Source organism: Muscardinus avellanarius, assembly GCF_963383645.1.
Source record: "Muscardinus avellanarius genome assembly, chromosome: 3".
Classification (NCBI taxonomy): Eukaryota; Metazoa; Chordata; class Mammalia; order Rodentia; family Gliridae; genus Muscardinus; species Muscardinus avellanarius.
This window is the reverse complement of record NC_137788.1, coordinates 92,411,719-92,427,994: the sequence shown is the minus strand read 5'-3', so window position 1 is coordinate 92,427,994 and position 16,276 is coordinate 92,411,719. Positions and strand designations below refer to the sequence as shown.

The following is a 16,276-nucleotide window of genomic DNA, read 5'->3' as shown; positions in this document are numbered from 1 at the left end:
AAATTCAGCAATGGTCAAGTTAAATAAAATTTGAAACCCACCATGCTTAAACTCCGATTAGAGTGATCTGGTGAATATGATTGCTTTTTATTATTTGTTGGCTGCATATTCGGTTATATACTTTTTTATATGAAAATAGACTTATCTTTCTTCCTGCCCCATGAACAACTATCCTACAATAACATATTTTAGTTTTCTTTGTTTCGTTTTTATTTTTATTTTTATTTTTTTTGTAGTGCTATAGGGATTAAACCTGGGTTATTGTGCCTACTAGGCAATCGCTCTACGTCTACAAGCTACATCCTTGGACCTAATATATTTATTTCTTAAGGTTTTAGTAATTACTGGTATTTTTACCATCATTACTGTAAAATTATAGTTATGTGTCCTTTATCAACAGGAAGCACTCTGAGAGATGCATCATTAAATAAACTTAACACTTGTGCAAACATCATAGTATGTGCTTATGCCAACTTAGGTGGCAAATGTCAGTTCTTTGATTGGCCTTTTGTTGCAATCAAGACACATGATAGAGATGTAGTAGGCTGCTGCCAGCATGAAGCAGCTTCCTGATGTACAGTAAATTTGTTTTTGTATAAACAGATTACTCTAAAATTTAAATAATAATAAATGCATAATATAGAAAGTACATTATTTAATAATGTAATATTTTTTTATGAAGAATTATGTACTTCATGTAATTGTAGGTACAATATTTTTATACTACTGGCAGTCTACTGTTTATTTACTTTCGTTTATTACACAAGAGTAATGAATTGCACTCTGATATTAAGATGGCTATGACATTTCTAGGCATTAAGAAATTTTCAGCTTCCTTATAATCCTATGGGACCACATAGGGTATGTGGTTCATCATTGACCAAAATGTTATGGGGGGACTCATGATTGTATTTCAGTTGGCATATATGGACAATATGCATGATAAATGCATAATGTGTTTATCTCTCCAATGTTGTAAGTTAATGGATTTCTCATTTATATTGATTTTCTTTTTATTCTCTAAGCTTTAGTATATTGTACCACTTAAAAAACAATTTAACCAGTTTTGCCAATACCATTTGTTGAACAGGCTCCCCCCCCCCCCCCAGTGTATGTTTTTGGCCTCTTTGTCAAAAACCAATTAGCTGTAAGTGTGCGTATTTGTTTCTGTGTCTTCTATTCTGCTCCATTGGTTTATGTATTTATTTTTGTGCCAGTTCCATGCTGTTTTTATTACTATAGCTTTGTAGTATAGTTTAAAGTCAGATATTTTGAATCCTCCTGTATGTTTTTTTGTTGCTGAGAAATACTTTGGCTATTCTGGAAGTTATTATTTTTCCAAATGAATTTAAGGACTGATTTTTCTATGTCTGTATAAGGAATGGCCTTGGTAGGGTATTGCACTGAATCTGTAGATCACTTTTGGAAGTATGGCCATTTTGATGATATTTATTCTGCCTATCCATGAACATGGAACATCTTTCCATCTTCTAAGATCTTAGGTTTTATTTTTCAATGTTTTATAATTTTCTTTGTAGAGGTCTTTTACCTCCTTGATTAAGTTTATTCCTAAGTATTTTATTTTTTATGGGATATCCTAAGAGGAAGGGTTTTCTGGATTTCTTTCTCAGTGAATTTATGGTTGGTACACAGAAAAGCTTCTAATTTTTTAAGGTTGATTTTGTATACAGACACTTGGCTGAATTTGTTGATCAGTTCTATAAGCCTTTTGCTTGAGTTTGTTGTATCTTCTAAGTCATCTGCAAATAGTGAAAGTTTTAGTTTTTTTTTTTTTTTATTTGTACTCCTTTGAATGGATTACAAAACTTTCAACTATGTACACAATGGAATTTTACTCAGCCATAAAGAAAAACACAATTACATCATTTACGGGGAAATGGATGGAACTGGTGAACATTATCCTAAGTGAGATTAGTCAGCCACAAAAAAGTAAGAAATTGGATGCTCTCTCTAATAAGCGAAAGCTAGGGAGAATATGGGTCATAGGAGGAACTCTAGGTGAAGAAGGAGATACTATAGATGAACAAATAAGGTGACCTAAGGGGATGGAAGGGGGGAAGAGGGAAATTCTTTAATGTCATGATGAATATTAACAAACATATCAGAGTCAGTCACTAAGCTGAACATGAAAAGGAGGAGGGAGGGTGAGGGAATGGGGAGGGAATTGGGTAAGGGCTAATTGGGTGATGTGTGCATGTATGCCTCTACCATCTTGCACTCCAATTAGAAGTATGACTACAATTCACCAATAAAAAGTTCAAAAAAAAAAAAAAGCTGGGTGTGGTGGTGCACGCTTGTAATTCCAGCATTTGGGAGGCGGAGACTGGAGGACTGTGGTTCGTGGACAGCCTCAGCTACTTAGTGAGGCCCTCCGCAACTTTGTGAGACCCTGTTTCAAAATAAAGAATAAAAAATAGGGCAGGGGGTGTAGCTTGGAGGTCAAATGCCCTTGGATTCCACCCCCAACCCCCCCCCCCACACACACACCAAAAAAAAAGTTAAAAAAAGAATACAAAATGGGGCTGGGGGTGTAGCTCAGAGGTAGAATGCCCCTGGGTTCCATCCCCAGTACTGAGAAAAATAAATAAATAAATAAAAGTAAATAAATAAAAAACAATTTAAAAAAATGACCCATTTAGGATTACTAAGCAAGTTGAAAGCTATCATATTTTTGATAGTTAAATTTGAGTTTCATTTATTTTTATATACCATTTCTATTGAATAAAATATTAAAAAGTTATATAAATGTTTATCACTTATAAATAGCCATTTTCTCATGTTGAAAATGTTATTATATCTATAGTCTTATATGCAAAGTCAGAGCTTTTTATTATTTTTGTTTCTAAAAATACATTATTCCCCTCTATTTGATTAGGGACCACAAGGAAAACCAGGGCTTGCTGGGCTTCCTGGTGCTGATGGACCTCCTGTAAGTAGTCATAACCTGGTCATTAAATTTTCTATATATTACATGTGTTGTAGAAATGATTATATGTCATCAGTAATAAAATTAAATTGAGGCAGTACTTAAACAGTGATCTCTCTGAAATCTCATTTCAGCCTGTCACTTCTGTATTGCAAATTCCTCATAAGCTCACAGTGGCCTTTTGGATGTTTTCCTCCTGTCATTACAGACCAGATCCTCCAAGAATCTCCTACTTCCCTACTTCTTCGCAAATCATAGCCCAAGAAAGTCCCACTCACATTGTCCTTAGCATTCTATATCTTCCCTCTTCTTGCACAGAAGCAATCCATTCATTCTCTTCCTTTTCAAGGTTTTCCGAGAGTCCAAGTGAAGTTCTACCACATATATAAATACCTTCAGACAATTTTCATGAAATTTCCTCAAATTTCAGGCATTTCTTTGTTCTCTAGTAATAGAGCAATATTTATTATTATTTTTTAATTAAATTTAATTTTATTTTTGCAATACTAGGGATGGAACCCAGGGGCATTTTAACTTTGAATTACACTCCCAGCCCTATTTTTTAAAATTCTTTATTTTGAAATAGGGTCTCACTAAGTTGCGAAGGGTGGCTGTGAACCCGCAATCCTCCTATCTCAGTCTCTCAAATGCTAGGATTACAAGTGTGCACCACCACATCGGCTTATTTATTATTTTTCTACACGTAGTGATGAAGTAAACATGCAACATCTAATTTTGTTATATGTAAAAATGTATTATTTATTATTTTCTTTCTGTTCACTCAGGTCTGTTAGAGATATAATATGAGATTTCTTATCTTGCTGCTACTTGTTACTGAGTATAATTTTTGATGTAGCTATACATTCTTACTTATTGAATTTCAATAACTTGATTATTAACACTATTACTATTTATAATATTGCTATGTTTTCATATTTTCCATTCACATGCTTTTGGTGCCTTTTGGAAGTCAACATACAAAATACAAGTCAGGTTAAAATATCTTTTTATGAGACTTTGAGATTGAAATTGAATTGTTAATATAAACAATGTATAGTGTTTTACATTCTTTTTCCAAAATCTCTCGAGAATATCACATTTTTAATGAAACAAATATAAAAGTTTATTGTGTTTTTTCTAAATGCTTAAGTTTCCAATGTTAATTAAATTTATAAACACTGACACAAACATTTATTTTATTTTTATTTTTATTTTTGGTGATACTGGGGTTTCTGGAAGCCCTTCGACCTCCTGGCTACACTCCCAGACCTATGTTATATTATTTTTATTTGGAAACAGGGTCTCTTAAGCTAGCATGGCTGGCTTAGAACCTGTGTGATCCTCCTGTCTCCGCCTCCCAAGTGCAGGGATTACAAGTGTGTGCCACCACGCCTGGCTAATTTTTTGTAAAATGAAGAGTAAGATCTCAAATTTGAAAAATAGGAAGAATTTTATAATGTTATCAACTATCATGTTTCCATTTTACCACTGTATACTTTTGCTAACTACAGGGTCATCCTGGAAAAGAAGGCCAGTCTGGAGAAAAAGGTGCTCTGGTAGGTTACCTGGTATCCACATAAATGTCCGATCATCTTATCTTTAAGAAAACAAACTGCCTCAGTTTGTTCTTCTCTCTAATATCTATTTTTCTTTGTTCAAAATGGATATTTATATTAGAGGCTATCAGAAAATACTATGCCTCTGCTTACATGTTTTTAATTCATGTAGAATTTTTAGTATTTTTATATAAATCAAGTTCCTATCATTATTTTTGGTATAATAAACAAGTATGCCATTATAGATAACTTTGATATTAGGATGTTTATAAAAATCGACTATATTCTCTGTTTGTAAAAATATTCTCATAGTCAATAATAATATTGTGTATATGAAATATATATGAAATAAATTATCATAATTATAATAATAAAATTGCCCCCAAAAATACTGAATATCATTAAACTATTTATAAGGCCCTAATTTTACTTTATTTATTACTTTTTGATAACTTTTAGCTAAGGGAATATTAAGCTTTAAGAACAATGATCATAAAATATCTAAAATATTAAAGTGAGAGCTTATTTAATAAGCTTAGTAACTGGGCTTAATACTAATTTGGATTACAGTAGAAGAGATAGAATAATTTTTATTTAAAGTCACTAGTTTTGAATTGTTAAATGGCATTAACAGTCTCAGCATGACTGCAAAAGTGGAGTTACATTTTACATATTTTTTCATTACATAAACTAGAGAAATGAAGCCAAATGTGAGAAATATACAATTTCAGTCATATTCTTCATCACAGGAATGCTTCAAATTTATACAATTTTCATTAGAAATAATTGATTTATTGACAAATCTATAATAGTCTATTGTGGACAGTGAGTACACTAAGCTTTCTCAAGTTAAATAACCCAATATTACCAAAATATTTACATTATTTTTCATAGTTATATTTATAGTGTTAGAAAATATAAATATGAGTCTATATTTTGCTGCTATAACAAAATGCTTGAGGCTGGATACTTATTTTAGCTTTATTGGGTACTTTATTTACTTTAGCTGAAGTATCCAAATTGAGCAGTCTCATGAGTTTGCTCTCTGGTGAAGGCCCCCTTGGCTCCATCATAACCTGAGAGATGGTGTCATGCTGAAACTACATGTCAGAGGGAGAGATCAAATGATGAGACAGAAAGCTAAAGAGAGTCAAGGACCAGGCTATCTGTTTTATAACCTGCTCTCACAGGAACTAACCAGAGACCTGTGAGGACTATATTAGTATTTCCCAGTGACCTAAACACCTCTCATTAGGTCCTGCCTCTTAAAGGTTTCACCACCTATTAACATTGCACTCTGGGGACCAAGCTTCTAGCACATGATCCTTTTGGTGAATGTACTCAGACCTTATCCAAATCATAGACAGTATCTTGTTTTTAGCATGGCTATATAGTGAACTTTAATAGGAACTGCTGGCTAGTTAAGAGACCTATGAAGTACTGGACTTGGAAAACCCCAGTTTTCATAGAATATACTGGAATAAAAGCCTAACCCCAGCCTGGGTTACTTGGCCCTCTGAGTTAACAGGGGCATCCAGATGGTCAAAGAACAAGCAGCTTCAGCTGGGACAAGCTTGACTCCTTTAGAACAAAGGAGGGGCACGCATGCCCCACCCTTTACCAAATACCATTTTTGCCTGGGGCTTTTGCAACATGCTGTGTTCCTGCCCCAGCATGGCATCTGATCTTTTGGATAAGGACCATGTTGTCTTTTTGCCAACTAATTATTTAAAATAATATAGCCTGTTTGCTATGTCAAGGCTGTGATATATTTTCCTAGTGCTTTGGTTTTAAATTTTATCGTTTCCCCCCATTGAGTTTTCTTTTTTTGTATCTGGGCAGTGAATATATCACTTTCTTAGTATGTTTCTTGTTATGTGTGAAATAAATTTTTTAAGATGTCCAAAAAACATTGAATTCGAAGTGAGTAGTGATGATCACCTGGTTTGTTAATCATATTTGACTTTAGAAACAAATAATAAATTATCCAAGGACATTTTCTCTAAATATTAATAGTAGAAAAATGCAATAGTTTCATAAATGATTTAAGAGTGTGAGCAGCACTGTTAATGCATTATCCATTTTAATTGTAATGTATCTATTTTAGGGTCCTCCTGGTCCTCAGGGTCCTATTGGCTACCCGGGTCCACGAGGAGTAAAGGTAAATGTTTAATTGTTTTTACATCATTTAATTTCCATGTGAAATATTGACACTATTTAATATTTTGTAATTTTTTTCTACAGGGTGCAGATGGTGTCAGAGGTCTGAAGGGATCTAAAGGTGAAAAGGTAAAATTTAATTGTTAGGTGATTTCTTTATATGTAGTAAATAAAATTTAAATATAGTTCAATATCACATTATTTCTCAAATATATTGATTGATTACTTATGTATTAGACAACATGAATCTCATTTTGTTTCCTGTGTCTTGGAAACAAAACACATATTTGTGTCCTGTGTCTTTACAAAAATATTTAGTATTATAAAATGAGGGTGTAATTATAGAAAAGAAGCCATACACAGTTAGACCTGTTTACTACCCCACTTTTTTTCTTATATGTGTTTAACTTTTGTTTATCACAGGGTTTGCTACAGGGTTTAGACAATATCATACTATATGCATTAATAGGAGCACAGTTATACCTTTCTTTTTTCTGTACTAAAATCCCTAAAATTTCTAAAGTGTAGTTTTAAAAAAGTGGGGAGAATAAAAGTCTTCCCATGTGATGCTGCACACAAAGCAAAATTGTTAATAAGAAAAAAATGAAATCAAAACCAGGGGAAAAGAAGCCGAAAAATGCATCATCTCGGAATGTGCATAAATATGGCATGTTTTATAGGGCATTTATAGTTTAGATGGCTTTTGCTTAAGAACATGAAATTCAGATTTCTTTCATGTGAATATGTAATATGAAAGGAGAGCCCAAAATTCTTCAAATATTATTTTAAAATGTAAAGAAAATGACATTTCTTTGGGTAAGGCTAGTTGAATGATGTGTGCATGTATGCCTCTACCATCTTGTACTCCACTAAGATGTATGACTACAATGCACCAATAAAACATAAAAAATGGACTAATTCTTACATAATAAGTTTAAAATAGCACAGGTTTGTTGTATAAAATATTGGTAGATTTGGTGAGGTATATTGTATTAATGTGAATATATCAATGATGATTTCAGAGATAACCATTTATTTTTATGTTTATTGTACTATCAAATGTTTCTTGAGTATATTTGGTGCCAATACAAAATGAATAGCAGCACATGTATTTTAAATATCATTAAAATTTATTTTTCTAGAAAAAATATTGAGATAGTGAACAGTTTTTAGCATCACAACTCTGCAAACCTGATGCTACAGTGAGCAGCCTCTACATATAAAAGACATTCTGGATTAGTCTTACTTTTCAACTGATAAGATATTTAGTATATTGAATGGGTTGAGCTAGAAGACAATTATTCAAAGCAAAGGACAGTAAATACAAAACAAAAAATGCCTTCGATATAAATTAGTAAATTAATGGAAACATTTTATTTAGCAGACCAAAGCTTTATAATTAAAATTATTACTATATAAATATAATTTTTCTTTACTTAAATAGCATAAAATACATGATACTACAAGAGAATAATTATTTCTTCCATGATATAGTGAAGGCTTAGTGGATACATTTGTGAAAACTTTTTAATTTATAGCCAAAACTGAGGGAAATTGAGAGTTTGGACACAGAGGTAAAATACGGAGAGAAGTGATTTCACAATCCTCAGATCAGTGTCCTCTAGTTATGAATACTCATTTTACATAGATATATTTTAGATTCATCGAAATGACTGATTAAACTCTTATTTATTCTGTGTTTTTATTAGGGTGAAGATGGTTTTCCAGGATTCAAAGGTGACATGGGTCTTAAAGGTGACAGAGTAAGTAAAAAGAATATTTGTACTAATATGTAAATTATATATACCTATATATCTATCTATATATATTCTTATCTTCAAACATAGCAAATTTAGGTTAAATAAAATGTTTGAACTAACACTTTGCTTTCTTAGGTTTTTATATAAACGTTAGTCATAATTTTGTGAGATAGTGTAGTATGAAGTATCATGTTTTTCTCAATTTTATGTTGAATTTTATATTCCAGAAAACATATGCGTGCATACACACACATACACACACACACACACACACACACACACACACACACACACACACACACAAATGCTTCTCTACATACCATGGGGCTCTGTCCTAAGAAACCCATCAGAAGATGAAAATATTATTTTGGTTATGCATTAAAAACATCTAGGTAATTGGATATCATACTTAACAGCACAGTACACTGTAGAAAATCTCGGTTAAGTTTTGTGATCAAATGGCTGAGGTTCCCTGCTCTCCTGCATTGTGTATGAGACCCTGCAAAAAGATCAAAAGTCAAAATTACAAATATGCCTTGTACTGAATGCACACTGATTTTGCTCCATGGTAAAAGTTTAAAAATGCAAGTTGAATCATAAGATGGGGACTTTCTGTATATACTTTACATATTCTTCATATATATGTAAAAATGGTCCCTGACTTATGAATTTTTGACTTTAAGATTTTTTGGTTTAATGTTTTTATAACCATATAACCATTCTGGTTTTATATTCATTATGGCATTCAATAAATGTCATTAGCTGCTCAAAATGTATTATTAAATAGACTTTGTGTTAGATTATTGTACCCAATGATAGGCTAAAGTATATATTATGAATATGTTTCAAGTACACTTGGGTTTAGTTATGAATTTTGGTAGGTTAGGTTTATTAGTCATATTTTCTTCTTATGATATTTTAAACATACAATAGGCTTATTGGAACATACTCCCATCATAATTCAAGAAGCATCCAGATGCTACTTCAATTATTATTATTGTCATTAATATTATTATTATTACTTAGTGACAGTTTTAGAATATGATAGATTAAATGAGTAAGATGATAGTTTTTTTCTAAATTTTTTTATTAGTGATCTATGCTCCCTTGACACCACCTGTCTTCAATTTCCATGAATTTTTATTATATAGTGTTTTCAAAATTCAGAGTGAGAGAATAAAATATGGTTTTTGATAATAAATTATAGAAAACAAAAAAGTATGAATTACTCAAAGTAAATAAATGCTTTATTGAGAAGACTGATTTTATAATTAATATAATAGTACCAAGTAATACTAAGTAATGAAACATACTGTAGAATAATTTTTTTTCAAAATTCACATAAATAATGTGTTCAGGATTGGAGGCAGTGGTTTCTATATCCTAGTTCTTCTCATTTTAAAGATAAAAACCAAGTCCAAAATAAAAGTATTATTTCTTGTATTCCATATGACAATTTCCAAAGCTGTTTTTGAATCTTTTTTCTTATTTCTCTCTCCTCCAATTTCTTTCTTATCTCTCTCTCCATCATTCCAACACACGTTTTAAAAGCAAGTTAACACCATATATGCTAGCATTAGGTTTCTGTTGAATTTCAATATGTTAGACTATATTAATTTGTTTATTCAGTAATTGAATGATTATTAAATTAATTACCTTCAAGCCCCTTTGTCATAAACAAAACATGAATTTAAAAAAACAAGAGTTGAAGATTTTGACTTTCTGATATATTACAATCTCTGCCCATCAATATCTAAATACACCTTAAGTTGCAGATGTAATTTCTCTGTATTCAGGGAGAAGTTGGTCAAATAGGCCCAAGAGGAGAAGATGGCCCTGAAGGCCCCAAAGGTCGCGCAGGTCCCACTGGAGACCCTGGTCCTTCTGGTCAGGCAGGAGAGAAGGTTGGTGAAAGCTTCAAGTTCACAGTTCCTCTTGCAGATGATGCTCCATTGCCATTTAACAGTATTTTTCATCCCTCATGTCATAGAGCTAGGGGACACTATTACATCTCAAACTTAATTATTTACTACTGAAAATATGATAATGAGAAGGGCCCAGGTAACATTTTTCACTTATATTTATTTTCTTGCCCACTTGCCTCTCCTCGGTCATTCAGGATCAGCTCTTCCATATCAGATATTGAGAATTTGAGAATGATTGAAGGATGCAGGTCAATGAATGATGTAGTCTACTTTATATGGAGTCAAGTAGAATAATTTCTGTCTCTTAAACTATTTTTACATAACCATGAATTTTCACTGGATAATGTTCAGTTTCATCTTCAGAAAACTTTTATTTTATTCTGAGGGCAACACAAAATCACTATATTTTAAAATATTCCCAGAAAATTCTAATATTTATTGGTTTGAGAGACATTAGGCTACATGTATTATGTCAAAAATATTTGTAACCACTGTATTTATATTTAGATATACTATGAGACAACATTGAAAATGTGCATTTTGGTCTATTTAACGAATGTTTAACTTTTAAAACTATGCCATAAATTTAAACAAAAAAGAAAAAAATAGAAATATCTGTGATAAATTCTCCCCATTTACTAACATAAAATAAATTATAATTATATTTTACAAAAATATAATTATAATTATATCCTAGTAATATAATTCAAATGATTTCTCTTCTTTTTATATATACATATGTCTACTATGAGAATGCTATTATTCTATAAAGTAAATATTTCATGTTACTTGAGCAAACTAACATTTACACTTTCATATCATTCTATCCCAAAAAGAAAATATATTTAATACATATTATGTAGAAATTGTGACTACTCACATTAATAAAGGGAAACATTTTCTCATGTCATTAGGGGTCCTCTGATGTGACCAGTCTGTAATTTTGTTTTGACAAAAAGATGCCAGCAATATGTGAATGCCTGAATAATCTAGTGTTTGAGCAGTAGAAGAAAAAGACTAGGTGAAGAAATGGCCTTGTAAGTTTTTTAGGGTGCTTCAAGTTAGTTGCTAGTGGAGTAATGCTATTCTAATACTTTCCCGTCTTCTCCTCCCAATTCTGTCATGTATAATGGTCCCACAAACTATTTGAGGCATCGGGGGTTTTTGGAACCTCGGCATTCTTCATCTTTAATGTTTCATTAGCATGCATGCGAATGAAGTTTTGTAACACTACATATCACCATATTGAAAATACAAACAAATACTCTTCCTAGGTGTATTTTAAAATTATCCTAAAGTGAATAAGAGTATATATTATAATGCAGTACTTAGCATACAACATAGGTAGCTTTGCAATCATAATTAGAGAATTTAACTAACCTTGAAATCAATGGAAAGCTGTGATACCTTAATGTAGTCAAGGGGAGGGGACAATCGTTATAAGTATGCTTCTTAAGAATCGTTTGCATATTTTCTGTCTGAAAATTGCTTATCTATGTAGTGTTAGTCATAGCTCAGGCAGTTCTTTAGTTGACTTTATAGTAGTGAGATCATCAACTATGTTCTTCAATTCTTGCTTTGTTTTAATCAGTAAAACATTCATGTTGGTTCATAGCATTCTGTTTATCTTTTAACTTTGTATCCACAGTTGAATAAAAAAATGGTTTGTTTCTATTGTATGTTTTTAAATGTATATTGGAAAAAATCTTACTTTATGCCTACTAATGTTTAATATTTGATACCTTATATTTTGTATATTATATATGCTTTCATAAATATCTTGTTATAGAACATGATGCACAATAAAATAACACAAATATTTTATTCACTTATTTAATCCCTCTACTGTATTTTCTTATTAATGTTTCATTCAGTAAGAAATTTCAGAGGACTAATTTTTAGAATAACATTTAAGCCTCTTATTATTTGTTCTATGTTGTTAGAATTTTTTATAATTTACACTTTGTTTTAGCAATTACAAACTTAGAGGAAACCTCATTGCATTACAACAGAATGACTGCATATTAAAGTATGCACCTGGAGGAAATAATACGCCACAAAAACCATCATTATTAGCTGTCATTTCAACATATAACATATTAATTAACCTAGATTTACCCAATATTCAAATTAAAAAACACTGCTCAAATTTTAATTCTGATATTTATAACAGTTATTTAAACTTAATGAGCAAATCACTTGTTTTGATTAAATAAATAACAATCACAGTGATTTTTTAATTTGGAATTATAAGATCTAAATGGAGGTTCATCTCTTTCTTGAAATAGAATTTAATGTTGAAAAAGCTTAGATACTTTCTTTGGTTATTCTTTAGAGTTAACAAAAGAAAAATTTTATTTAGCTAGGTATCTATGTCCCTAAAGAAGAAACTATCACGTATACAACTCTTAGACAACATTAACACATTAAAAATATGCTCACCACAACAATTACATTTTCCTATGGAAGTAAAGATATATAATGAAAGTAAAATAATGTAAACACATGCAAATCTTCCCTTTTTTTATTTACTAGTCTGAGAATGGAACCCAGGACTTCACCCTGGGTTCCATTCAACCTTCGAGCTACACCCCCGCCCTATTTTTTATTCTTTATTTTGAAACGTGGTTGCAAAGGGCCTAAGTAGCTGAGGCTATCTGCAAACTGTGATCCTCCAGTCTCAGTCTCCCAAATGCTGGGATTATAAGCATGTGCCACCACATACAGCAAAAAAATCTTCCTCTTAAATATACAAATATGTAATACTAATATTCAGAAAAAGGAACTATCATTAAAACTTAATTATACTTAAATTATTTTTATCATAATTTTTTTTTTAACTTTAGGGGAAACTTGGAGTTCCAGGATTACCAGGATACCCAGGAAGACAAGGTCCAAAGGTAAAATAATGATCTCAATTTTTATAGTTTATCAACATATTATGAAACACTTAGAAGCAATCACCTATGAATGTCTTAAGTTTGTAACACAAAATAATATAAAATATGATTCTACCAGAGAAAATCCTAGGTGGCATGAATTTGAAATTCAGGGATCCCAGAGAATTTAGTGGGTCATGCATTGAAGGATTTCAGGAGACAGGGCCATGAAAGAAAAGCACAGTTGGCTTCTTCTTCCTAATTGAAATGAAGACTTCCCAAGAAGGAACACTAGCATACAATGAAGCTATAAAATGGGTGGCATAGGATGGGCAATAGCTTTTTATTTCATTTCTAGTAAATTACCACTTAATCAAAAAAAAGTTATAAAACATCCTTCACACACTAAGACCATACTTTTCACTAGTATTTGTTTCCCAGGATAGCCATAGCATATATCCACATACTTCAGCCTAAGTGGAAAGTTACTCTGGAGGCCACAGTCACAGGCTCCTGGAGAGCCTCTGGACCAGCTTCTGGTGTCCCGCTGCTCCTCAGCCTGGTCTTCATCACTCCATTTCCAGTCTCACCTTTATGTGGCTTTTTTTTTTTAAATATGTACTTGTCTCTTCTTCTGTCTCTTAATAAGGATACTTGTCACTGTAACTTAGAAGGCCCCTGAATAGTCTAGGATCATCTATTCTCAAGATCCTTAATTTAATGACATTAGTGCAATATCATCTTCTTTATTCTTATATAAGTTAATATTTCCAGGTTTCAAAATTTGGAACATGGGTATATCTTTTGTGAGTAACCACCATTTAACCTACTACACCATTCAAATCTCATTTTTGGATATTGAAAATTTTACTCATAAAAAAGATGGCATTATATTTTTGTACTGGAAATTACGCCGGTAGTTTTCTAACTCCAAGACACATCCCCAGCCCTTTTTAATTTTTATTTTGAAACAGTGTCTTGCTAAGTTGCTGGGGGATTTTGCTAAGTCCCTGAAGCTGGCCTTTAACCGCGATCATAATGTTTCAGCCTTGCAAGTACTGGGATTATACACATAGCTATCACACCCAACTAAAAAGATGTCTTTGAAATTGTATATTTACCTTTTTGTACTAATTTTTCTACAGATAATTATAAAATTTAAAAGCGGGCTTGATAAAATTTAAAGGTGGGCTTGATAAGTTGACTAGTTACACAAAGGTGCTTAAATGAAGCACCTTTATTTATCGATAACTTTTACAGATAACCCAGAGGCAAAAATATATCCTCCCCTTGACAGAAATGAAATACATGAGTCACTCATGATGATAACACTGTTTTAGGCTTGCAACCTTGTTTTGTCTTATAATTTTTATTGAGTTTCTAAACAATACTTATTTTCTCTTCAGATAAGATGTACATATGACATTTTGAGCTTTTCTATGTTTTAAATATAATGCAAATATTATATAAATATTTCTCCTTATATTGAGAAGACTAATACTTTTTAGCCTATAATACATCACTCCATCATCTTTACTTCAAATGTCAATATTTTTCACAAATATTATGAATAAAACAAGCCATTCACTGCAGAACACATTAAGCTATCTTCAGACTGTTGCATGAATTGAACTATCTGCTAAGTGTAGTTGCAGTTGTGGTATTTTGTTTTAATTTAAAAGCTTCGAAAACTGCCATAATATTATTTGAATGAGCACAATTTTATGTTACAAGATAATTTGAAATTCTAATCTTTTTATTTCTCCTGTGTCAATTTTCTGTTTAGTACTCTTTTCAATCTTATTATTAGCAAAATGCAATGGGATGACCAAAGAGAAATATTGTCCCCACAGGAATCAAATATTTCTATACTCTTTTACCTTCATATCTGAAATTTTGGTCTTTAATTTTCATATTGCTTTTCCCTATAACCAAGATTTTTTCTATGAGCAAAAATCTTTTTAGTTGGGTGTATTCATTCGAGTCACCCCTCCATGCCACTCTGGCATGGGGCTGTATTTCTATTTTCTGTATTTCTATCTTTCTAATAAACTTCTTTAAATCTTCACCCAAAAAATGTTTTAGTCCTTCTATTTTTAAAACAAAAATGATGTGCATATTAAAGATAAGATAGCCTCAATTTTTTTGCTAAGTGGAAACAAATGAATTTTGAGTAAATTTAAGTCTTCATTGTATTAATGTGAAATTGATTGCTAATCTCTTTGAGGCAGTTTAAGATCTATCTTCCATTGTATCGCACTGGGACATTGTAATGTATCTAATTTCTTAGTAGCAATATACACATAATGAGAATTCAAAAGTCACACCATCAAATGTTTTATAAAATGGCAACTATTTCAAAACATAAAATCTACTTTTAGATAGTACACTTCTACAATTCAAATGACAAAAATAATTTTGTCCGTTTAATATTTCTTAACTGAGAAAATTTCACCATTAGCTTTGACATTGCGGTGTCTTATTTTTTACATTCAGTACTGAAGATTGAACCCAGAGGCATTCTACCCCTATGAGACACCCCCCATCTCTATATTTTGTTCTTTGTTTTGAAACAGGGTCTCACTAATTTGCAAAGGAACTCACTAAGTACTTGAACCTGAATGCAAACCCGGTATCCTCCTATCTCAGCCTCCCATGTACTGGGATTATAAGTGTGCACCATCATGCCCAGATCTTGCAGTGTCTTTTTTTTTTCATTTTAAATAATAATAATTTCCATTTATAAAGCCTTTCAGAGAAACTGTGTATTTTGGTAATCATTTTTATATTGTCAAATAAAGTTGCTATTTCCATATACTAAAAGCTGTTTAACTAATGGATTAGAGTTTCCTGTGTTTCTATCAATTTCCTAGATCAGAAATAACATAAGAAAGTTAATTATTAAAATAAAATCAATACATCAGAACAACTTGCTTGAGTATTTATAAATGTGATTAATTAGTTAGGTGCAGTGGTACCCAGTATTTAAGGCTGAGACAGGAGGATCCCAAGTTTGAGGTCAGCCTCAACAATTAAGTTAGACCCTTAG

The 16,276-nt window shown here is 31.6% G+C and overlaps 1 protein-coding gene across 5 annotated transcripts in view; it reads left to right on the top strand.

The window, feature by feature from the left end:
- COL11A1 (collagen type XI alpha 1 chain) overlaps positions 1-16,276 on the top strand; it is a gene marked incomplete at both ends in the record, with an annotated part of 228,661 nt that overhangs the window by 110,699 nt on the left and 101,686 nt on the right. For all 5 annotated transcript variants that reach the window (XM_080693166.1, XM_080693164.1, XM_080693167.1 and 2 more), the window contains 7 exons: positions 2,897-2,950; positions 4,459-4,503; positions 6,611-6,664; positions 6,748-6,792; positions 8,373-8,426; positions 10,220-10,327; positions 13,195-13,248. In XM_080693166.1, the coding sequence (XP_080549292.1) occupies positions 2,897-2,950; positions 4,459-4,503; positions 6,611-6,664; positions 6,748-6,792; positions 8,373-8,426; positions 10,220-10,327; positions 13,195-13,248 (414 nt within the window). The remainder of the gene's footprint in view (positions 1-2,896; positions 2,951-4,458; positions 4,504-6,610; positions 6,665-6,747; positions 6,793-8,372; positions 8,427-10,219; positions 10,328-13,194; positions 13,249-16,276) is intronic.